Below are 26,508 nucleotides of genomic sequence, written 5' to 3'. Positions count from 1 at the left end.
CCTGTAGGAGTGTCAGAGGACAGTACCGTTCACACTGTCAGTCAGAGTGGGGGTACCAGAGGACGGTACCAATCACACGGTCAGCAGAAGTAGGGGTATCAGAGGACAGCACCGATCACACCGTCACCAGTAGGAGTATCAGAGGACAGTACCGATCACACTGTCACCAGTAGGGGTATCAGAGGACAGTACTGATCACACCGTCACCAGTAGGGCTATCAGAGGACAGTACCGATCACACCGTCACCAGTAGGAGTATCAGAGGACAGTACCGATCACACTGTCACCAGTAGGGGTATCAGAGGACAGTACCGATCACACCGTCACCTGTAGGAGTGTCAGAGGACAGTACCGTTCACACTGTCAGTCAGAGTGGGGGTACCAGAGGACGGTACCAATCACACGGTCAGCAGAAGTAGGGGTATCAGAGGACAGTACCGATCACACCGTCACCAGTAGGGCTATCAGAGGACAGTACAGATCACACTGTCACCAGTAGGGGTATCAGAGGACAGCACTGATCACACCGTCACCAGTAGGGCTATCAGAAGACAGTACAGATCACACCGTCACCAGTAGGGCTATCAGAAGACAGTACAGATCACACCGTCACCAGTAGGGGTATCAGAGGACAGTACCGATCACACCATCACCAGTAGGGGTATCAGAGGACAGTACCGATCACACCGTCACCATTAGGGCTATCAGAGGACAGTACAGATCACACTGTCACCAGTAGGGCTATCAGAGGACAGTACCGATCACACCATCACCAGTAGGGGTATCAGAGGACAGTACCGATCACACCGTCACCAGTAGGGGTATCAGAGGACAGTACCGATCACACCGTCACCAGTAGGGGTATCAGAGGACAGTACCGATCACACCGTCACCAGTAGGGCTATCAGAGGACATTACTGATCACACTGTTGCCTGCACTCAGTGCACTCTGCTCTCTGGTCACATTTACATAGAGACGAGCAGTTAATGAACATTTATTACTGGAAATACTTAGAATAACCTTGCGCGCCCGCTCTATAAATGTCAGTAACATAATTTATGTACCGCCTAAAAGACGATAAAGTCACGGATCTACAGCGGCAGATTTAACGCTCTACAAATCATCAAGTAACTATTGATTAAAAGCTGTAATTATATGAATTACAATTAACACCTTCCACAAACCAGTCATAAAGTTAACGGAATATGAAAATATAACCCCATTCTAATCAGTGTAGAGCAATTGCACTGAGCTGCACGATACATCCAATAAGCTTCCATCCATACAAACTTTCACTGTTTTCGGCACTGGAAGGGTTACACCCAGAGTCTAGAGCGCTATATACAGTAAGTCACAGAGTCGTGAGAAGTTCTGAAGCTTTATAATACACTTGGTGCTTCACTCTGAAGCGTTCTGCAGATCTCTGCTGTGATTGAATGGAAACATTGTTGCTGTTTACATTCAGACTTGCTACAATGTAATAATAATCTTTATTTATATAGCGCCAACATATTCCGCAGCGCTTACAAAACAGGGGGAACAAAAAACAAAACCACAGTTACATCTGATAATCAGTTGATGGAAACTCATGTTCACGGCATAAATTGATTTACAAGATCCGCGCAGGTCTCCCGTGCATGCAATCCGCGCCCATAGGGAATGATTGGGCACCAGTGGGTAATTAAATATCGGCAGATATCATTTTCCCCTGGCGTGCAGATCGCATGCGCAGGAAAACAACCGCAGCATGCTCCATTTTTCTGCAATTTTCCCTCACGGACGGCTCCTGCGGGTTCCATTGAAGCCAATGGCAGCCGGCTGGATCCGCAGCATGTCCGCAGCTGTCACTGTGCAGAAGAAAGAAGATCCAGCCGTGACGGAGGAGAGCCTAGCAGCACCTGGACAGGTGAGTAAATGTATTTTTTGGCCTCATGTCTGCTGGCCAGATGGAATCTGCTGCAGAATTCTGCACGGGGAAACCATGCGGGCCCGTGGATATGAGGCCTCTGGGTCCTGCTCCGATGAGCTTACATACTAAAAATAGTGGGGTGATACAGAAGGTAAAGGGCTGGAGATGTGCACGGTATGGCGGGGTGGAGATGTGTGGGATGCTATACACATAGACAATGGTCATATTGAGCCATATAGTGGCCGAATCAGTGTGACTGCAGGGGAACAATAGGTTTAGGTGTTGATCCTTCTATCCCCAATATCATCTGCCAGGGGTCAGTCAGGAGACCCCATGTACATACAACAGGCTGGTCCCACTGAAATTAGAGACTTCGGACAACTTTTCCCTAATGTGTATGGTGGTTATTCAAATGAGCCGCTTATACTACATGTTTCAGAAGATTACTGTTTGGTTCAGCCTCTGAATATAAACAATTAGGTTTCCTTTCATAGACAGCAAGCAGACATCCTGAAACCACAGATGACGTGAATCATTTGTCACTTTATACAGGATATTACTGTCCATATACACAGTATTATACTGTCACTATAGACAGGACATTATATACACAGTGATATACTGTCACTATACATAGGACATTACTCTCTATATACACAGAGTTATACTGCTACTATACAAAAGACATTACTCTATATACCGCATTATACTGCCACTATACACAAGATATTACTCTATATACCGCATTATACTGCCACTATACACAAGACATTACTCTATATACCGCATTATACTGCCACTATACACAAGATATTACTCTATATACCGCATTATACTGCCACTACAAACAAGACATTACTCTATATTCTGCATTATACTGCCCCTATACGTAGGGCATTACTCTATATACCACATTATACTGCCCCTATACGCAGGGCATTACTCTATATACAGCATTATACTGCCACTATACACAGGACATTACTCTATATACCGCATTATACTGCCACTATACACAAGATATTACTCTGTATACAGCAATATACTGCCCCTATACACAGGGCATTAGTATATATACAGCATTATACTGCCCCTATACACAGGGCATTACTCTTTATACAGCAATATACTGCCCCTATACACAGGACATTACTATATATACAGCAATATACTGCCCCTATACACAGGACATTACTATATATACAGCATTATACTGCAACTATACATAAGACATTACTCTATATACAGTGTCATACAGTTACTATACGCAGGACATTACTCTATACACAGTGTCATACAGTCACTATACATGGGACATTACTCTATACTCAGTGTCATACAGTCACTATACATAAGACATTACTCTATACTCAGTGTCATACAGTCACTATACATGGGACATTACTCTATACTCAGTGTCATACAGTCACTATACATAAGACATTACTCTATACTCAGTGTCATACAGTCACTATACATGGGACATTACTATATACTCAGTGTCATACAGTCACTATACATAAGACATTACTCTATACTCAGTGTCATACAGTCACTATACATGGGACATTACTGTGTACACACAGTATTATACTGCCACTATACACACATACTCTATATACGGTGTCATACAGTCGGTATACACAGGACATTGCTCTCTCTCTACAGTCCTATCGATCTGATGATTCCTAGAAGCCCCTGTCCTGGCGGAGCCTCTGTATAATGACACTTGATTATTATGGCTCTGGAGTCATCACTGAGGATTATACATGAAAAGACCCAATAAACTGGGACTAGGAATAGATCCTGCAATCCTCTCTCACAAGATCAGACTGATCCCCCAATAAATCAGCAGTATATACGTGCACGGTATAGGGTACATGCAGGACATCACCAGTATGGGTACACTTCACGATTGTGAGCTCTGTAGCCAATACCCCAATTACAAGCTCACCCCATCCTGTGCATTATCGTATGTATCAGTGTCCTGCAACATGTGGCTCTACAGCTGTTGTCAAATTACAGGCATGCTGAGAGTTGTAGTACCACAGCTGTAGAGCCACAAGTTGCATATTACTCTCATGCACCAAGTAGACAGGACACAGTTCCAGGTCCCAGAAATATAAAGTAGCATTAAAATCTGGTTTGGGGAGGATGGTTAATAACTGACAAGTAAGGGGTTAATAGATCCCACACAGGAGGGATCACTGCTTCCTGCAATCAGGTGAGGTGTATGGGATGTGACTTACCAATGAGCAGGTGTAGGGCCCCCAGGACCCGGAGCCAGCACCTCCATGATCCCCATATAATCCTCATGATGCCAGGAGGTCCCTGCTCTCCGCTCCTCACAACTGATTTGCTCTTGTCCTTACACAGCTGCTGTAATAGAATCCAAAGTGGGGCAGGGGGCGGAGGAGCAAGGGGACACCTGCAGCCAAGTGACAGCAAGTCACACCCAGAGCCTGTCACCAGTCTACTCTGTGCTGCGAAGGAAGGACTCTGCCACCTCTGGAGTGTGCCAGCCTTGTAATGTACTCTGCACTGAGGAAGGAAGGACTCTGCCACCTCTGGAGTGTGCCAGCCTTGTAATATACCCAGCACTGGGAGAGGACTGTGCCACCCTTGTAATATACTCTGCACTGAGGAAGCAAGGACTGGGAGAGGAGAGACTGTGCCAGCTTTGTTATATAGTCTGCACTGAGAAAAGGGAGAAATTGTGCCACCCCTGGAGTATATCCAACACTGGAAGAGGAGAGAATATGCCACTCTTTATAATATACTCAGCACCGGGAGAGGAGAGAATGTGCCACCCATATACCCAGCACTTCTACACTGAGGAAGGAAGGACTCTGCCACCTCTGGAGTGTGCCAGCCTTGTAATATACCCAGCACTGGGAGAGGACTGTGCCACCCTTGTAATATATTCTGCGCTGAGAAAGAGGAGAAATTGTCCCAACACTGGGAGGGGACAGAATATGCTACTCTTTATAATATACCAAGCACTGGGAGAGGACTGTGCCACCCTTATAATATACCCAGCACAGGGAGCGGACCTTGCCACCCTTATACCCAGCAGTGGAAGAGGACCGTGCCACCCTTATACCCAGCACTGGAAGAGGACTGTGCCACCCTTATACCCAGTACTGGAAGAGGACTGTGCCACTCTTATACCCAGCACTGGAAGAGGACTGTGCCACCCTTATACTCAGTACTGGGAGAAGACTGTGCCACCCCAGTAATGTGCTTAGCACAGGTAGAGGAGTGACTGTGCATCCCTTTGCAATGTACTCAGCTCTGAGCAAGGCAGACTTTGCCACCTCTAGACTAGTACCAGAAGCCAGGGGAGATGGTGTCACTCCTGGATCCTGTAAGTCAATCAGCGCTGAGAGATCAGAAACAATGCCACCCTGGTGCCTATAATATAATTGGCACTGGCTGTCACCACCTGCCATGGCTGCAGTGTACTCGGCACTGGCTGTCACCACCTGCCCTGGCTGCAGTGCCCTCGGCACTGGCTGTCACCACCTGCAGTGCCCTCGGCATTGGCTGTCACCACCTGCCCCGGCTTCAGTGTCCTCTGCACTGGCTGTCACTACCTGCCCTGGCTGCAATGCCCTCAGCACTGGCTGTCACCACCTGCGCTGGCTGCAGTGCCCTCGGCACTGGCTGTCACCACCTGCCCTGGCTGCAGTGCCCTCGGCACTGGCTTTCACCACCTGCTTCAGTTGCAGTGTTCTCGGCACTGGCTGTCACTACCTACCCTGCCTGCAGTGTTCTCGGCACTGGCTGTCACCACCTGCCCCGGCTGCAGTGTCCTCTGCAGTTGGCTGTCACCACCTACCCTGGCTGCAGTGCCCTCGGCCCTGGCTGTCACCACCTGCCCCGGCGGCAGTGTCCTCTGTACTGGCTGTCACCACCTGCCCTGGCTGCAGTGTTCTCGGCAGTGGTTGTCACCACCTGCCCCGGCTCCAGTGTCCTCAGCACTGGCTGTCACCACCTGCCCTGGCTGCTGTGCCCTCAGCACTGGCTGTCACCACCTGCTCTGGCTGCAGTGCCCTCGGCACTGGCTGTCACCACCTGCCCCGGCTGCAGTGTCCTCTGCACTTGGCTGGCACCACCTGTCCTGGCTGCAGTGCCCTCGGCACTGTTTTTCACTACCTGCCCCGGCTGCAGTGTCCTCTGTACTGGCTGTCACCACCTGCCCTGGCTGCACTGTCCCCTGTACTGGCTTTCATGACCTGCCCCGGCTGCAGTGTTCTCGGCACTGGCTGTCACCACCTGCCCCGGCTGCAGTGTCCTCTGCACTTGGCTGTCACCACCTACCCTGGCTGCAGTGCCCTCGGCCCTGGCTGTCACCACCTGCCCCGGCGGCAGTGTCCTCTGTACTGGCTGTCACCACCTGCCCTGGCTGCAGTGTTCTCGGCAGTGGTTGTCACCACCTGCCCCGGCTCCAGTGTCCTCAGCACTGGCTGTCACCACCTGCCCTGGCTGCTGTGCCCTCAGCACTGGCTGTCACCACCTGCCCCGGCTGCAGTGTCCTCGGTACTGGCTGTCACCACCTGCCCTGGCTGCAGTGTTCTCGGCAGTGGTTGTCACCACCTGCCCCGGCTCCAGTGTCCTCAGCACTGGCTGTCACCACCTGCCCTGGCTGCTGTGCCCTCAGCACTGGCTGTCACCACCTGCCCTGGCTGCAGTGCCCTCGGCACTGGCTGTCACCACCTGCCCCGGCTGCAGTGTCCTCTGCACTTGGCTGGCACCACCTGCCGTGGCTGCAGTACCCTCGGCACTGGCTTTCACCACCTGCCCCGGCTGCAGTGTCCTCTGTACTCGCTGTCACCACCTGCCCTGGCTGCACTGTCCTCTGTACTGGCTTTCATCACCTGCCCCGGCTGCAGTGTTCTCGGCACTGGCTGATACCACCTGCCCCGGCTGCAGTGTCCTCTGCACTGGGCTGTCACCACCTGCCCTGGCTGCAGTGCCCTCGGCACTGGCTGTCACCACCTGCCCCGGCTGTAGTTTCCTCTGTACTAGCTGTCACCACCTGCCCTGGCTGCAGTGTTCTCGGCATTGGCTGTCGCCACATGCGCCGGCTGCAGTGTTGTCTGCACTAGCTGTCACCACCTGCCACGGCTGCAGTGTCCTCTGTACTGCCTGTCACCACCTGCCCCGGCTGCAGTGTCCTCTGCACTTGGCTGTCACCACCTGCCCTGGCTGCTGTGCCCTCAGCACTGGCTGTCACCACCTGCCCCGGCTGCAGTGCCCTCGGCACTGGCTGTCACCACCTGCCCCGGCTGCAGTGTCCTCTGCACTTGGCTGGCACCACCTGCCGTGGCTGCAGTACCCTCGGCACTGGTTTTCACCACCTGCCCCGGCTGCAGTGTCCTCTGTACTGGCTGTCAGCACCTGCCCTGGCTGCACTGTGCTCTGTACTGGCTTTCATCACCTGCCCCGGCTGCAGTGTTCTCGGCACTGGCTGTCACCACCTGCCCCGGCTGCAGTGTCCTCTGCACTGGGCTGTCACCACCTGCCCTGGCTACAGTGCCCTCGGCACTGGCTGTCACCACCTGCCCCGGCTGTAGTTTCCTCTGTACTGGCTGTCACCACCTGCCCTGGCTGCAGTGTTCTCGGCAGTGGCTGTCACCACATGCGTCGGCTGCTGTGTCCTCTGTACTGACTGTCACCACCTGCCCTAGCTGCAGTGTTCTCTGTATTGGCTGTCACCACCTGCCCCGGCTGCAGTGTCCTCTGCACTGGTTGTCACCACCTGCCCCGGCTGCAGTGCCCTCAGTAGTGAGAAGTTCCTGTCCTCTGTAGACCTGAAAACCTCAGTAGAGTGAGTGGAGAATCCTTGCTCAGCACAGAGCGCACCGGTGGCTCCCTCTGCCAGTTTACAGCTGAAGTACATGCAATCACACAGAGAGAAACCATTCACTCGGGACAGAATTGCGCCGCAGGACGCAGTCAAATCCGTAGGTTTTGCTGAGGAATGTGATGCAGAATTGCAGGCAGGTTTTAAGCCATTTTCAGTTTTGCATCAAAATCTGCAGGTATCCTGTGGATTTTGGTGCAGAGTTTACCGCGGCTTGCGGTGCGTCATGCGGCCTATTCTGTCCCATGTGAAAGGTCCCAAACACCTGATCAGCCAGAGGTGTTGGTGCACACGGCAGGTGTGTCTGTAGGAGCCTCCCTGCTGCCGGGACGGGACATTCTGCATCTCCTGATAACCAGTCTGGAGAATGTATGTGACTTCCTGTCCCAGGGACAATGACACCCAGCGCTCAGGGACCCATTAATAATCCCGTACAGCTGCACTGCCAGCATGGCTGATATTTTTAGAAAGGATTGCATTATGGACACGTCAGATTTCCCTTACAGCTAGTTATTTTTGTGCCATTTTTTTCTAGCTTGTAAAAAACAAAAAACACATGAATTTCATGTGTTTTTTTTATGGTGTTTCTTTTACACATATGCATTTTTTTCCCAATAGAGAAGTCAATAGGAAAATGCCTGCAAAAAGATGCCATACTGTGTTTTCACTATGCAGTGGGATTCTGTCTGGGGGTTACATCACAGGTACCGAAAACAGCATTGTGACAGAAACCCTGATAGAAAAGAACACAACCACTCACTGCCAGGACAACACTTTGGTGTCCATTCAACAGGGTTTCTGTTAAGGTCCATTTAGACGGGAAGAATGTTGGGCAAACGATGCACAACACTTGTCCCTGTGTGTCCTCGCTCCCTGCTGTTGCACAGAAGCTAGTATCGCTCACTTGATCACAGAGCGGCCAGCAAGGCGTCGGGGAGGCTGCAGGAGATTTCCTCTCCATTGACATAACACAGCGGATGTTCAGTACTGAACGGCTGCTATTTACACTAAACGATCAGCGATCAGCTCATTGTCCATCGTTTATGCCGCATAAAATCCTGAACGATGAGCTGATCACTGAGTGTAAATAGCAGCAGTACAGTATTGAACAGCCGCTATGTTATGTCAATGGAGAGGGGCAGGGGGAGAACGAGGAGTGAAATCTCCTCCTGCTGTCCTGCTGTGAGCCAACAATACTAGCTCCGTGCAGCAGCACAAGAGCGAGTATGTGCGGGGACGAGTATCGGGCATCGTTTGCCCGGCATTCGTCCCATCTAAATGTGGCTTAAAGGGGTTGTCTCGCGGCAGCAAGTGGGGTTATACACTTCTGTATGGCCATATTAATGCACTTTGTAATGTACATCGTGCATTAAATATGAGCCATACAGAAGTTATTCACTTACCTGCTCCGTTGCTAGCGTCCCCGTTGCCATGGTTCCGTCTAACTTCGGTGTCTTCTTGCTTTTTTAGACGCGCTTGCGCAGATGCATCTTCTCCCTTCGGCTGGTCTTGGAAGCATCGGCGGTTTGGCTCCGCCCCCTTGTACGCATCATCGCGTAGCTCCGCCCCATGACGTGTGCCGGTTCCAGCCTCCTGATTGGCTGGAATCGGCACGTGACGGGGGCGGAGCTACGCGATGATGCGTACAAGGGGGCGGAGCCAAAACGCCGATGCTTCCAAGACCAGCCGAAGGGAGAAGATGCATCTGCGCAAGCGCGTCTAAAAAAGCAAGAAGACACCGAAGTTAGACGGAACCATGGCAACGGGGACGCTAGCAACGGAGCAGGTAAGTGAATAACTTCTGTATGGCTCATATTTAATGCACGATGTACATTACCAAGTGCATTAATATGGCCATACAGAAGTGTATAGACCCACTTGCTTTCGCGAGACAACCCCTTTAATATTTGGAGTATAAATATATCACTGCAAAGGGGAACGTCAACTCAAATATGACCACCAGTGGCAATATGTACATATATAATACTACAAAGATATACAAGGGCAGGTACAGATACCATATCCCAGCAGAATCTAGACAGGCACAATGCACAGGTGCAAGATAAAGATAAACGACCCTTTACATACCTACCAAATATTGTGGAGAATGGCTGCTTAGCATCCTACTTGCACATAGCAAGGCATACAGAGGGTGTCAGACCCATTGATATATGCACTATGCAGGCATTTAACCTATTAATGACACCATATAGGAATAAAGCCCCATTTTCACACAGAGATAATCGCTCAAAATTCGTCAGTTTCTGATAGTTTTGAGTGCTCCTTTTGCATTAGCTACTAATGGACTAATTAGCTCATTAGTAGATAACTAGCTTCATGTGCATGTATTTAGAAAACAGCAGGTGGCCTGTTCTCTAAATACATGTCCATTATTCTGCCTTGGGCTGCCGGCTGCATACAATGTTATCAGCGCTGCCCAAGGAGAACTCAGCATGACGTCCCTCTTATCAGGGACAATGGATTTCATGCTGACCTGAACTCAGTGATGGATGAAGAAGACAGGGTAAGTGCATGATGGGCATGATTAACGACAGACTGCTTACTGCAAAAATAATGATAAATACGAGGTATAAGGCTGTCTCCACATCTGCGTTGGAACCTACCGTTGGAGATTCTGTCGCAGATACAGCACAAAATACTGGAACAAAAAGTGCTACATGTAGGCCTTTTTCTTCTGGTAAAATGCCGGGCAGCTGAACGGAAACTGAATGGACCCTATTATAGTCAATAGGGTCCGTCCAGAGCTGTTCGGTTCCATCACAAGATGGACCTGTTTTACCAGGGGATTCACCTTTCCTGCTCCCCGAATAAAGCAGGAAAATGGAACCCCCGAGTGCAGGTGTAAAGGCAGGCAAAGTGAATATTTTGGCCAAAATACATAAGCTCACAACCCACGTTAAGGGTCCTTGCTATCTTGCAGGTCCCTTCACTAACATTTATAAACATATCACTGCAAAGGGAAAAACCAACTCAAATATCACTGCCAATGGCTGCATTTACCTATATACTAATACAAAGATATACACTACACATTAGAGCTGTAGTACCAACCACAGCCCCAGACAGGAGGGAGATTTGTGGTGCTGTGTTTGCTCACAGAGGATTCGCTGATAGGATGTAACAAACCTTAAAGGGGACTTGTCACCTGTCATCCACAGACATAACCCAAGGAAAGTACGCCTACTGCCTCCATGTATGTGTGATTCTGAAACACTGCGGCATTTTAGAATAATCATACTTTGAAATTTGACTTGAAGCTGAATCCTGAGTCAAAGAGGTGGGCCACGCTGGGCTTTGCCCGCCCACATCATGCAGATTGACAGCGCTCTCCCTCTACACAAAAGAGGAGAGAGCGGTCAGTCAACATGCTGTGGGCGAAGAGTCCAGTGGGGGCAAGCTCTGTGATTCGGAGGTCCAATCAGAGTCAAACTTTAGAGTGTTTCAGAATAACACATACACAGGAGCAGTAGGCATCCGTATCCCGGGTTCGTGCTGCCCGTGGTGACAGGTTCTCTTTAACATATGAGGAATATCATGTCACAATGAGTTTTATTTGGCTGTAAATAATTAATGTTTACATTCACTGACAGCAAGAAGAGATCTTGTAAATGCTAAGAAAGTATATTACACAACAATTAAGTTTAATTTAAATACAACTGGACAATTCTGTTACCTTCCCCCAGAGCTCACTCAGATGGGTATATTTAGCCTGCGCATATTTAGCCTTCACACGGGTATCAAAATTGTGCGAAAAAATATATCCATTGCGAGATGCACAAATATGAACCGCACGTTCTATCTTCTGCATGGTCTTGCATCGCAGCGCCAATTGTCTTCAGAAGGGCCGGGGGCAGCATTGTCGGACCCATTGAAAGCAATGGGATAGCTCCATGGTCCTCTGCCGCATCTGTGACAGTCGTGGCGGAGGATGGCTTCTTCCCCGAAGTGATGCAAGGCTGTTTTGCCATGAAAACACATTGGATCCCTGTGGACTTCACATAGTGGGGATCGCAATATGGGGGCGGGATTCATGGCCCCATATCATGTTTGTCCGTGTGAAGTTAGCCTCAGCGGATATTTTTACACGTGTAATACACAGTACACAGCAAATACGCATGTGTATTTACTGTGTATTTTATGACCAGACTATGATAATGGTGCGCAGAGGCGTAACTTGAAGCTCCTGGGCCCCAATGCAAAACCTGTAACAGGGCCCCCAACTATAATGCTTTATTCATAGTACGGGGCTCCCTATATGGAGAAGAGAGGCCTTATGGGCCCCTAAGGGTCCTAAGCCCGGGAGCAACTGCATCCCCTATAGTTACGCCCCTGATGGTGCGAATTAAGAGCATAATATGCTGCAAAGTAGGACATGCTGCATTTTCTTTAACGTGCATAATACGCGCACTTGAAATGCGTAGGTATGAATGGCCCAATGTAAATCAACAGTCTTTTAGTACTGCATATTATGCATGCAAAACAATATGCGAGTAAAGCCCCATTTGCACAGAAAAATAATCGCTCGAAAATCGCTCAAATGACAGTTTCAGTGACAGTTTTGAGCGCTCATCTTTGCATAACTCTTAAGTAGCTAATTAGCTACTAAAGAGTTAAATGCAGGCAGAGCAGGATATCTCTGATAACTCAGAGAACAGCAGCTGTTTTGTATATGCAAACAGCTGCTTTGTTCTTGGAGCTTTCAGTTGGTATCCCGCTGAGAAGTCTGAGGGAGATACGAACTGAAATGCTATCAGCAGTGTCCCGCTGAGACCTCAGCATGCGGCGCTGATAACAGTCATTGGTGATTTCTAGCTTGCTAAAAATCACCGACGAATGAATAGTGCACGGTGGCCGCACGTTTAGACGCAACGGTTATTGCTCAAAAGATGGCTTTTCAGTTAAGTTTGAGCGATAATCATTGTGTCTAAATGGGCCTCAATACACAGGCTAAATCCGCTCGTGTGTGTGGGGCCTTACACTGAGCAGCTGAGTCCTCCCCATCACCTGTATGAGCAGCTGCACATTTCCCTATACCGACAGTATATAGGAAGCGCGCGTCTGGTGTAGGAGCATCGCTCCACCGGAGAACTGGTTTTGTGTTTGTTTACTCTTCCGTCTTTTTGTATTCACCTGGCGCACAATATTTACAGTCATGTAAACACAGAATCAGAAGACGGCTCCTTCATACAGGGATTGGCAACGTACCATAAAAAACGCAGCACGGGTCGTACAGGGAGTCGCAGTTTGTGCTGCAATTGGGGTTTACGGGTGGGAAATTTCCACAGAAATCACACACTGTCAGCAGACTGCATCTTGGGAACATCCTCACTGGGGCCAAAATACATTATATATGTATATTACAGTATACCGTACATGTCCACAATAATGCATTCTCCTATGGACTCCCATCTGTCCGCTGGCTTATTAGCAACCGAAAGTTAGACACAAAAGCGCTAAGAAAACTTGACAATGTACGTATTTTTTTCTGCACATTTTGGTTGCGCAAAACACAGCATGGCCTATTTTTCTGCGTATTTGCGGACCAAAGGGCTCTATAGAAGTCAATGGGGGTTGTGCAAATGAGCGTGGAGATGTGTGATCGCTGCCTGATTTCACTGGGAAAGAACTGATCTGTAACTCATTCGACTAATTAGCCATTTAAATGGGTACGTTTATGTTTGCCGCACGCAAATAAACATCCTTTGTGGACGCAAAAAGTAGAGCAAAATATGCCAATATGAGTGCAAAAAAGTCTTGTGCAGTGGGCAAAACAGTTGCACTAAGGCGAGCGCAAATGCGCATTCGCTCATGTGAAGGGGGCCTTAGACCTGCGGATTTGGATGTGGAATTCTGCAGCTACGGATTTGGCTGCGTCCTGCAGTGTTATTCCGTCCCATGCAAAGGTCCCTGGAAATATGAGTTGGGAACACAGACGACTCACCCGTCTATCGATATGTACTACACTATTATAAAGCTGCACTTTAGATCTCATTCAGACAGCCATATTATCAGCGTCCACGTTAAGGCCGCAAGACTCGGGACTCTCTGTGGTTCAAGTGAACCGAACTTCCATCAGCGTGATCGTCACCTTAAACTTCAGGGATCTAGTTCATTGCACAGCCACTAATAATGCAGCCGCCTGAATGAGGGCTATCCATTAAAGAAAAATGTGGCCTATGATTCCCCTCCCCCCACGTTGGTATAAGGCTCCCGCCAAGGAAAATAACAGGAAATCTATCATTGTTGTTGAGAAGGTCCTTTGTCTTCACCGAGCAGGAGCCTCCTTGGGAATTGGTCTGTAACCGCTATAAAGACTCCTTATCTCAAGCAGCCTTCACTTCCTTCAAGACCGGCTTCCTTCCTCATCACAATCTGCCGCTCCTCCCAAAAGTCCAACTTATTCTGAGCGTTTAAAATAGAAACAAATGCAAGAACCTTAAAAACCGCGGGTGATGGTGGAGGCGCGACATTGTTTATAACGATTTCCCTTCAAAATCAAAAATATCCCCTAAAATACAAGTGCTGGGGAAGCCCTGACCGCTGTGCTCAATAGACAAAGGAGATAAGTCATTGAAGTCTATGAGAGCTTCCTGCGCAATGAAAGCTAGGGTGAGACTTATCTGTCGATGCTGCGGATAAAATCGGCGACTGAAAACGGTTGATCTGAATGCAGACTTTCAGCGACGGATCTGCCTAAGAATATCTGCTGCGGATATTCTGCAGCAAATCTGCTCCGTGTGAACACGGCCTAACAGATTACATTGAAGCTCTGCCTGTTCTGATTGGCTGCTGTGTACAAGCACAAGCTCAGCAGAAAGTCAGTGCTTGGAACGATGATTCCCAATGCAGTAAGGATGGAACGATAATAAAAACTAGCAGTACAGATATAGCTGTGCCATGCTTGAGGGACGACGCTCTAGGGTGTTGGCGTAGGCTGCCAGCTGCCGCTACGCTATTTGCATAGTGTGGGCTCAGTTTGAATGGCGGTCATGCTATGCAAATAGCGTAGTCACATCAAGCCAGGCTTCATTAGATCAGTGTTAGCGCTGCTACATCTGTAAATAAACCACCGCAAGGAACGTTATCAAGAAACTGCCGCCCACCTAAAGGACTTGTTCTATTGATGCCCTACCCTGAGTATTGGTGGGGGTGCACCGCTCGGGATACCCACGGATCAGCTGTTTGCCAGGTCTGCTGTCAGCATCGACAGTGCGGGAAGCAGATAGTGCTGTCAGCACTGCAGCAGTCTGGTTTGGTACAGCAGGCACGGCCAGCATTGAATTTGCATGTAACGTTGTATCTAGTGCTTTTCAGAAGGTGGAGCGCTGCGACCTGCAATATAACACAACCGCAACATGACAGTCGCAGAAAATAACATTCTGTTAGATTTTGGCCACAGGTCATTTTTTTCCAAAATAGGGATCAATATAAGCATCATATGTAACTATGACCTATCTACAGCCAAAACGCAGCTCAGGAATAGTTGTGCAACAGCGAGTCACAGGCGAATCTCACAACTTTTTTGTTGCACTACTTTTATGTATCTTGTGATACGTATCTCTGTGTAGGCTTAGCCTTATGGCTAAGGGTGCACACACATGGTCGACTTTCATGTGCAAGTTCCATTTTTCGGGTGACCTGTTATTGCCTATGGGATCGTTAAACAAAATCCTACCACACTCACATGCCATGGAATTAGATTTTCTTCCATTGCAACTATCGAAGGACTTTTTCATGCGTGTGAAAATCGTACATATGTAGATGCAATGCGATGCATTTTTTAAGCAAAAACATCCTTTTATTTACTTTGGACATCAGAAAGCGGGAAATTACCAAAATCTATTTTTTTTAAATTTACTAATTCAGTTCTTAAGTGACATTAAAACCCCATTAATCACCCCAGATATTAGAAATTCCCATAAATCACCATGTTTTTAAAAAATGCACCCCTCAAAGTTTTCAAAACGAGCATTTATAAATTCTAAGGGGAGCAAAGGGGAGGATAAATTTGAAAGTGCCATTTTTCTTGCAGATTATCAATTTTAATAATGTTTTTTCTGTAACAGAACGGAAGTTATCAGATAAACAAAACTCAGTATTTATTAATCGGAATCTGCACTGATGAGAACAAGAGATGAGCGAACATACTCGCTAAGGACAAATACTCGAGCGAGTGGCAGCCGGGGAGAGTGGGGGGAATCTCTCCCCCCCCAACCCCCCACCCCCCACCCCCCACCAACCCCCCCGCTCTCCCCTGCTCACTCCCACAACCCACAGCTCACCCCCGCCGGCACCTGAATATTTGCAGACGAGCAGGCAGATACTCAAAAAGGACGATACTCACTCGAGTATTTGTCCTTAACAAGTATGCTTGCTCATCTCTAATGAGAACTATCCCACACGTGTCCTCAGTGCGCACCATGACTCAAACTCCAGTCTCAGACATGAAGGAGCACGTGTGGATTTTGACGATTGCCTTTTTCTGTGCTCATTCTTTCATCGCCATATTCAGAGAACCATCATTTTTATTTTTCTTTCCACTTACAACGCTGTGGGACAAGCGGATGTTTTTACTGGTACTATTCTTGCTTGCAGACAAAAGTTTTTGATCATTTTCTATTGCGTTTTAAGGAGATGGGCTGTTCAAAAAAACTTAATTCTGACATTGTTCTTCATTTTTTTCTTTGGACTCCATTCACTGAGCCCCATAAGTGATATGTTAGCTTTATTCTGCAGGTCAGTGCGGTTCCAATAATGCCACATTTGTGTATATAAAGTTTTGGTGTTTTTTTTTTACTACTTTTGCACACTAAAAACATTTTTCATACAATTTTTTTCTTGTATTGCCATATTCATAAATACACAACTTAATTATTTTTTCATCTGCCCAGCTGTTTGAGGCCCGTTTTTTGTGGGATGAGTTCACGCATTCATTTGTACCAATTTGGAGTCCATTTTTGATCATTTTTTATTACGTGTTTTGGGTGTGCAAAAATCTGCAGTTCTGACACAGTTTTTATTTCTTTGCATGCTGTTGACCGTGCAATATAAATGACAAGGTTATTCTGTTTGTCATTAGAACTCCGGCGATGCCCAATTTACAGATTTTTTTTTTTCTTTTTCTTTTTTTTTTTTAGCTCTTACTACTTTGGGACTAGAAAATAATTTTTCATACATTTTTTTTTTTTATATCGCCGTATTCAGAGAATCATGACTGTTTTCCCCCTTCTATCTATAGAGCTATATGAGGGCTTAAGTTTTGCAGGATGAGTTGACGTTTTCATTTTGGGGTGAGTACGACATTTTGATCAATTTTTATTTTTCTGTTGCAGGATGATCAAAAACAGCGATGTTGGCAGCGATGTTTTTATTACATTTTTTTTCTTTAAATGGTGTTCACCACTTGGGATAAATGACATCATTTTATAGCACTGGTCGTTACGAACGAATTGATAGAAAATTGTTATTGGAAACATGCAAATAAAAAAAAAACTGTAATAATTGGAAAAATGGGCTTTTGCGGATTTATTTTTTGGAGCGGTTTTTCCATGAAAACATTTTTTATTATTTCTTTTCTTTCGTAAACTACATTTGTTTGTCCCACAAGGGGGTTTGGAGATGCAATCATCCTTCAGTTAACTATTGCACTTCACTTCTTATAAAGTGCAGTATATGATATGTCATGTTCGTCACTTACAGGAATGTCTATTACTCTCCATGATGACGCTGACCCTCACAGGCCTGAAGGTCATTATTTGACCCCCTGCTGCCATGATAACCAACCGACCCGTGATTAGTTCTCAGAAGTGCCAATAGGGTGAGGGAGGGAGCTAGTATCTGTATATATGTGGAAAATCCGCAGCTACTGTTCCAGTCCGTTGGACGAAAACTGCAGCATATCCAGTGCTAAAATTGACGTGTTGTAGATCCCAAAATCCCCGTTGAACGCAGCTTTTCTTCATTATGCAGCAGCGGTGCAGACAGCCACAGCACTGGAGGTTCACGGGTATTTAAAAATCGTTCATTGGCATGTTAGCGGCCATTTAGCTACATCTTGTCCGTGTGGATCTCCTCGGCCGACATCAGACGTCCCAATCCTCCTGCAGCGTCTGTCTGTGACCCGTGGAGCCGGCAGCAGCCGGGGGTGTAATATCTGGCGCATTTAGTGCTGTATAAAGCTGTCATTCCAGGTGAGCATGTCCACTGCAGATATTCCATTTAGGCCGGATTCACACGAGTGTATGCAGATTTGCGCATAAGCATAGCGCTTTTGCGGAACGAATGTTTTTTTGCGCACGTATCAGTGTATTTTACTGTACTTTTCTACGTGCACTGTGCAAAAATATACACACCAGTTGAACTGGCCAATTAGTCTAATGAGTTCCAGATGCGCTCTTTTTTCTGCACAATGACGCAACGTTTCATGCATCTCCTACCGTATTATTGTGCACATTTACATTGATCGTGGGAGCTTTTGGTGTGCGAAACTGCATACTGCGGGGTGTCTTGCGCAACCAAAATGCACAAAAAAATACGTGCATGTGAACGAACCTATTGAAATCAATGGCTTCTATTCTCTGTGTATTGCGCCGCAAATACACCTGTGTGGAGGGGGTCTTACTGTATGGGGTTACACGTGAAGCCCCTTCTCCCTTTTATCTCTTACATGTCTTGCACCTAAACCTGAGTGCAAACAAACAAAAACCGTGCGTATTTTGCAAAGCGTGCAGTCAGATCCCTTCAGATCCCTCCTGTCTGCGGGTTTCCTTACATAAAGAGACGTCTGGCAGATCCTAAAACTGAGATCAGTGAAGATTCTTCACAAAGATTCAAGAAGAAGAAAGGAAGAAAATATATCCATGAACACAATAACCCAATTTCCTCTGCTTAAATACTGCCTCATTATATTTGGGTGGGCAGCCATGCATGAAGAGAGCGAGGGGCCTGGAAGGAAGAAGTTGAGGCTCTTACAGCAGAAGTTGCCTCTGAGGAAGATTTAAAGGACGTCTCCTTGAAAGAAGTTCATGGAAAACGTCACGTTCTTTATAAGGGACACATCATTAGAGCCGTGGCGCTCATCGGGGACAATCCTGCAGTAGATAATGAGAAGAGGGTCCGAGGCGTCAGAGTTGTTGCTCTGTGAGGGAGCCTTCAGACCAGGACAGATATGAGGACCTGTACAATGTACAGAGCGATGGTTTACACAATATTAGATTCCAGATCCAGTGTGTGTATCTAGTTGGTTTGAGTTGTCAGTTTTTTTTCTTGTTTGTTTTGTAAATTAACTTAATAAATAGAGATGAGCGAGCGAGCACCAAAATGCTCGGGTGCTCGTTACTTGGGACGAAATTATCGCGATGCTCGAGGGTTCGTTTCGAGTAACGAACCCCATTGAAGTCAATGGGCGACCCGAGCATTTTTGTATATCGCCGATGCTCGCTAAGGTTTTCGTTTGTGAAAATCTGGGCAATTCAAGAAAGTGATGGGAACGACACAGAAACGGATAGGGCAGGCGAGGGGCTACATGTTGGGCTGCATCTCAAGTTCCCAGGTCCCACTATTAAGCCACAATAGTGGCAAGAGTGCCCCCCCCCCCCCCGCACTGTCAGCGTAAAGATCGTTCTCCTCTGCCACAGCTGTAACAGCTGTGACAGAGAAGAACGATGTTAGCCCATTGAATTCAATGGAGCCAGCAATACAACAGGTTCCACTGAAAGCAATGGGCTGCCGGCGATCGCGGGATGAATTGTCGGGAAGGGCTTAAATATATAAGCCCTTACCTGAAAATCATCCTGAAATGTGTAAAAATAAAAAAAATATACCGTATATACCGGCGTATAAGGCGATGGGGCGTATAAGACGACCCCCCAACTGTCACCTTATACGCCGGGAATACAGTGGAGCAAAGAATAAAAATCATTACTCACTTCCCCCGGTGTTCTGCGGTGCTCCTGCAGGCTGTCGCTCCCTCCTGGTCCCCGGCAGAGCATTGATTTCTGGACGCAGGGCTTGAAATCCCCGCCTCCAGAAACACACGTGCCTTCAGCCAATCACAGCCAATGACAATGATGTCATTGAATGGCTGTGATTGGCTGACGGCGTGTGTTAGCTAATCACAGTAGCTTTCTGGAGGCGGGGATTTCAAGCCCTGCGTCCAGAAAGCAATGCTCTGCCAGGGACCAGGAGGGAGCGACAGCCTGCAGCAGCGCCGCAGAACGCCGCGGGAGGTGAGTAATGAATTTTTTTTTGACACTTTCTTTTTTTTTGTATTACCGGCGTATAAGACGACCCCCGACTTCAGAGCAGATTTTTCGGGGTTCAAAAGTCGTCTTATACGCCAGTATATACAGTATATACTTACCTTGTCCCGGCAGACGGAGTTCAGCGCGGCCGGCCTACAGTGGGTGTGAAGGGGGTGTGAGTCAGACCTGCCCCCTGATTGGCTCAGCGCTGAGTCTGACTCACACCCCCTTCACACCCACTGCTGGCCGCTGCGGCTGAACTCCGTCTGCCGGGACAAGGTAAGTAATAGTATATATATATATATTTTTTTTATTTTAACACATTTCTGGATGAATTGCAGGGAAGGGCTTATATATTTAAGCCCTTCCCGACAATTCATCCCGCGCACGCCAGCAGCCCATTGCTTTCAGTGGAACCTGCTGTATTGCCGGCTCCATTGAATTCAATGGGCAAACATCGTTCTTCTCTGCCACAGCTGTTACAGCTATGGCAGAGAAAAATGATTTGTCTTCTATATGTTCTCAATGGGGTCGGCGCTGCTGCCGCCGGCCCCATTGAGCGCATATAGAGAAGAGAACAGGAATCGCAGATCGCAGATAGGTGCGATCTGCGATTTCTATGGCCTAAGAAGGACCGTTGGGGTTCTTCAAGCCTAAAATCACTCCTAACGCTCTCCCTATAGCAGCTCCGGCATCAACTGCACTTTCCCTGAACTTTGTCAGAATGCATCTGTGGCGAGCCGCGGGCGGGGCAGATTTTAATACTCGGGTGACACCTGATCTCGCCAGCCACTCACTGCAGGGGGGTGGTATAGGGCTGGAACGTCGCAGGGGGGAGTTGTAATGCCTTCCCTGTCTTTCTATTGGCCAGAAAAGCGTGCTAACGTCTCAGAGATGAAAGTGAAAGTAACTCGAACATCGCGTGGTACTCGTTTCGAGTAACGAGCATCTCGAACACCCTAATACTCGAACGAGTATCAAGCTCGGACGAGTACGCTCGCTCATCTCTATTAATAAATAGTTATTTTGTAAACTATAGGTCCGGTTTGTAAACCTCCTTTGGATGGACTTGGAGGTTCCTTTTGGATATTGATATTCAATGTCACTTCTCCATCTAGGGGGGTCTTTGTGGAGAGGACTCCTTTCAGAAGTGAGGGCTCATTCAGATGAGCGTGTTCATGTGCATACAATCGTGCACACGAAATTGCGCGTCTATTAGAATCATTGGCTTCCTATGATGTGTTCACATATCTGTGTTTTACGGGCGTGCAAACGTGCACACCTGCAAAAGCTAGGACATGCGCGCACCATCGGTCTGTGGTGCGCATCAATATTCCCCGCAGGGAGTCCCTTCATCACTGAACACCGTGACGGTTCTGTCACAGTGTTCAGTAATGATGGCACTCTCCGCGGGGAGTAAATAATCCTCTGCCACAGCTGTGGCATTCAATGAATGGCTAAGCGATGCCTGTGATTGACTGAGCGCTGTGACCAATCACAGGCAACGATCAGCTGTCATTCAATGAATGGCTGAGCGCTCAGCCAATCAGACGCAGCCCTTTCAGGAGGCAGGGATATTAAATCCCCACCTGCTGAAAGAGCTTCCGTACAGTGCTGGGCAGACAAGCGGGTAGATGCGCTGTGCCCTGACAGTGGCGGAGAGGTGAGCGTATACATATTTTTTTTACACATGCTTGGGATGATCTTCAGGGAAGGGCTTATATTTAAAGCCCTTGCCTGAAAATCACAGCGGGGGGTGCCGACAGCAGTGGCAGCCCTATTGAAAGCAATTGGCACAGAGCTTTGTTCACGCGTTTTTCTACAAATCCGTGCAGCATGAATGTGTGCAAAACAATGCTCATGTGAACGATGCCTAAGTGAACGTAACCCCTATATTGTTCATCAATGTTCACCCCCATAAAGGGGCGCAAGATCTTTTTCTATTGTATTTTTGCATGAATTCTTCTAGGTGCACTTGCACAGCGTTTTTTAAAGAACTCGGCAGGGAGGTTATTCCAGACATCTTGGAAAACTAAGCCCAGATCTTCTGTTGACGTAGGCTTGCTCAAATCCTTCTGTCTCTTCATGTAATCTCAGACAGACTTGATGATGAGATCAGGGTTCTGTGGGGCCATATCATCACTTCCAGGACTCCCTGTTCTTCTTTACACTGAAGATAGTTGTTAATGCCATTGGCTGGATATTTGGGATTCTTGTCCTGCTGCAGAATAAATTTAGAGAAAAAATTTTGAAAAAATTCTTACTTTGCAGCTTTTTTTCTTTTAACAGCTGCCTAAAACTTTTGCAGAGTATTGTCTAGTACAGCCTGCAATTGTAGCGGCTTCAGGCACTGGGTTGGAGCCTCAGGTGTGGTAGCCACAGGTCTGGAGGGTACGAGCAGGGACAAGCCAGGAGTCAGCAACGGGAGGTCTCAGTTTGAAGTACAAATGGATGAAGCAGGTAGTGTAGTGAGATGGAAAACCAGAGGTCAACAACGGGAGGTCTCAGTTTGCAGTACAAATGGATGAAGCGGGTAGTGTAGTTAGATGGAAAGCCAGAGGTCAACAACGGGAGGTCTAAGTTTGCAGCACAAATGGATGAAGTGGGTAGTGTAGTCAGGTGGAAAGTCGGACATAGGTATCAGGAGATCTAGTCACAATAGCCACGGAGCAGGCAGAAGTGGAGCTGATCAAGCAATGCTGGGGAGCAGAATTATCACGCAAGAAGTGGGTGGAATGGCCAGGCTTTACAGGAAATCCTAATTAGCAGCAGGGCAGGGCAAGGGCAGAGAGGCGGGAACAAGATCAGGAGCAAAGAACCAGAAACAAGGATTCAGCAAGGGAACTTTTGCAGAGAGCTGGATAGCTCAACATGAAGAGCTGCTGGCTGGAGCACTGGAGGTCCCACACTTAATCCCTGACAGCAATTCAGGATCAGTACAAGATAAATAATGTATGTACATGGTGACTACACCAGCAGAACAGTAAGTGCAGCTCTGGAGAATAATACAGAATATAAACAAATATCAGTACAGAATAAGTAATGTAATGTATAGGCAAGGTGGATGAGAGGTGCCTTGTTGCCCCTTTGCACATTACAGTGGCTCGGCTGTTCTGATATGTGGCCCAGGAGCCATCCGTATAGCCCTGCCCAGGCCCAGCAGGGAAGAGGAAGGAGGCACCTGCCACGGCTGGGTTTGTCAGCACTGTGTGAGAGACCCTTTCTGCCGGCCAGTGTCATGGCTGGGGAGGGGGAGGTAGAAGAAGCGCTTGGAGCACCAGTTAGGATCCCTGCTCCCATTTCTCTTTGGGCCACCAAGGTGTTCCTTTGCTAATTCTAACCTATTCGGGAAATGTGTTTTTTCTGGAAAGGGGTCTTTTTGCTGGTAACTTGGCTTTACTTAATCATCTTCTGATTGTAGCGGTACTCACTGGTAAGTTCAGATCTTATTTGATTTACCTGGAGGTGATCAGTGGCTGAGTCTTTGCCATTTTGGCTATTCTTCAATCCATTCGAACAGTAGTTCCACGCTTCCTTCCGTGACTTTCAGATTGGGGATGACACTTCAAGGCATTTGAGATCACCTCCGCTGAGCAGCCTCTAATTTACTGCACTTCTCTATATGTTTTCCCTCTCCAATCAACTTTTTAATCCAAGTACATCCTTCATCAGAACTTGTCTGGAACGACCCCTTTTCACCAGTATTTTAAAAGGAAATACACTACAACCGACATGTGCAACATTTACCAACTTCCTACCTTAAATAAGGAGCAGCGTCAGGGAGGACGGAAGCACTTGGAATTGCTGAGAGGCTGCTGGGAAAGCTCCTGTTGATGCAGCTAGCACTGTGAAGATCAACCCCCAGTATGGAAAATGAATGGGGCTAACCCTACCCCTTGTCCCAAAAGTCTTAGAACGTTCAAGGTGCCTGAATTGCCTGCTAAATAAGAGAAAGAAGCTGCGTCACAGATGGTGATGCAGCAGAGAACAGCAGTCTGGGGAGAAGGGTGAGAACAGTTGGGCGATTACAGTGGCGGAGGCTACAGGAGCTACATTGTTCCCACGCTGGGGAGCAGCACAGGAGAGCACTTTTACACCAGTTACGTTTCCATGCATCGCAAAATGTGGTCGCTTCATGAGTTGATAAGGGTATTGTCCCAACTCCATATAAGATGTACTCCAGGCCGCCTACAGTATTGTCCAATAGCTTCCCTCCTCTATGGACTCGAGATATGGATGCTTCCTCCTCTCTGACCCGGTGAGTCCGTTACCGCTGGAGGAAATGTTAGTGTTATTTATGCCTAGTTTCCTTCAGGAAGCCAACCTTCGAGGCTTGCACACAATTGTTCACCTGATGACTGGAGCCGAATACATAAGAGCATTAAAAAGGGCCCTGACGACTGGGGCCTGAAAGTGTAATGAGATGCGCAAGGGAGAGGGTTACCATTGTGGCTTCAATGGTAGGATGACCATCTGGACTTTATTGGACTCCTGGTCAGGGAACGTTTCTGATTTGGGGTTAGCTGGAGTCAGTCAAAGCTTGTATGTTCAAATATAAGTACAGTTAAGTAAGTGGGTAAAGGATACTGCGAGATATTCTTCATTATGCGGGGAGTTGTTATTAAACTGTCATTATGCGCAATGTGAATGTTGTATGTAAGGGTGCAACAAGCCACCTGACGCCGTAAGTTGGGCGGTAAGGACTGTTGAAGCCTGAGTAAGACTGAGAGAGAAGCCAATGTCTACAATGTTGTGTGTCTTTTGCAGAAAGACACGGCCCCAATGTGGTGGAAAGGATCTAGGCTACAGAAGTAAATGTGGTGAAGCTGGGATAAGACTTTGTTACTATGACGTCTATGATAATCGGCCGTCTCAGTTGTAGAGATGCAGTCCCTACGGGGTGGTACAGGTCTGAACTACAGATAACAGAGTCTGTAGCAGGCAATGGGCAGTATGTTTTTTTTCCCCTTACCAACATGGACTGGATAGCAAATTTTATCCTGGTGGACAAGGGGTACAAGCCAACAGCACTGGCCATGAGTTGTGGCCCAACTGCAGGGAAGGAGGGGGGGTTGGAAATATTACTTGCTGCTGATATCTCCAATGATCCACTTTTTTCTGGAGCCCCTCCTCATTTTTTCAGCATGGCCACAGCGCTCCTGTGACTACTCGATGCACACCAGTAGTCAGACACTGCCTGCTGCTTTGTGATTGGCCAGCGCTACTCACATTTGCAAATTTCTGTGCTCACACATACATCAAAAAGACCCTAAATAAGAGGTGTCCCAGGCTCTCGCCCATGGCACGCAGCAAATAAAGATATGCTACAAGTCCTCCTCTCCGTCACTTGATAAATATCTCAGGTCTTTCAATCCCATTGAGTTCAGTAAAATAGCATTACTGCTTCTCTGCGAGATCATGAAATGCGCTTTACTCCTCTACTGAATATTCTACAAGATGAGGCTATTAACCTACTTTTGTTTCATTTGCACTACAATCCATTGTGCAGCAGGTGACACAGAGCAAGAAATGAATTAACATGGCAGCGACATGGAACACATCTTACAAATACACGGCTGTGACGTCACACCGATAGTTCCCAAACATGCAATTCCTGACAGCTTTTAAAAAGCTGCAACTTTTTGAGCCGAAATCAGAAATAGATTCAAAAGCTATGGGAAATATAAAAGACTTGCACTTCTTACTTGAACCACTTCAGGCTTTGGCTGAAAAACCTGCAACAAAAACTTTTTTTCATCCAAAAAACAGATGTGAAATCACCCTTAGACCGTCAACATGTGTCAGACATGGAAAACAGTCTGACATCAGACGGAACCATACTAATCAATGATGCAGTATACACTACTGAGATGTTTCATGCAGACACAGACCTCAACTTAGGTAGGAACTAGAGATGAGCAAGCGTACTCGTCCGAGCTTGATGCTCGTTCGAGTATTAGGGTACTCGGGATGCTCGTTACTCGAGACGAGCACCACGCGATGTTTGAGTTACTTTCATTTTCTTCCCTGAGAAATATGCGCGCTTTTCTGGCCAATAGAAAGACAGGGAAGGCATTACAACTTCCTCCTGTGACATTCCAGCCCTATACCACCCCCCTGCAGTGAGTGGCTGGGGAGATCAGGTGACACCCGAGTATTTAAATCTGCCCCGCCCGCGGCTCGCCACAGATGCATTCTGACAGAGATCAGGGAAAGTGCTGTCTTGCTGTAGCTACTATAGGGAGAGTGTTAGGTGTTATATTAGGCTTGAAGAACTCCAACGGTCCTTCTTAGGGCCACATCTGACCGTGTGCAGTACTGTTGAGGCTGCTGGGAGCAGTGTTGCACAACTTTTTTTTTTTTTTTGTATATCGGGCATGCAGACCATAGCGTCCTCAGTCTGCAGTCATTTTACAGAGTATAGGGGCAGTATTGGTGAGGCAGGGAAAGAGGTATACTGGCTATA

At 47.5% G+C, this 26,508-nt stretch overlaps 1 protein-coding gene across 1 annotated transcript in view; it reads right to left on the bottom strand.

Moving 5' to 3' along the window:
• The window catches only part of ESAM (endothelial cell adhesion molecule), a 90,934-nt gene extending 86,280 nt beyond the window's left edge, over positions 1 to 4,654 (bottom strand). Inside the window, exon 1 of the mRNA XM_066606669.1 lies at positions 4,160 to 4,654. Coding sequence (XP_066462766.1) covers positions 4,160 to 4,226 — 67 coding nt within the window. The 5' untranslated portion in view covers positions 4,227 to 4,654. The remainder of the gene's footprint in view (positions 1 to 4,159) is intronic.
• Positions 4,655 to 26,508: the final 21,854 nt, after the last annotated feature.

Source organism: Eleutherodactylus coqui, chromosome 6 (assembly GCF_035609145.1).
Source record: "Eleutherodactylus coqui strain aEleCoq1 chromosome 6, aEleCoq1.hap1, whole genome shotgun sequence".
NCBI lineage: Eukaryota > Metazoa > Chordata > Amphibia > Anura > Eleutherodactylidae > Eleutherodactylus > Eleutherodactylus coqui.
This window is presented reverse-complemented; position numbering and strand designations above follow the sequence as displayed.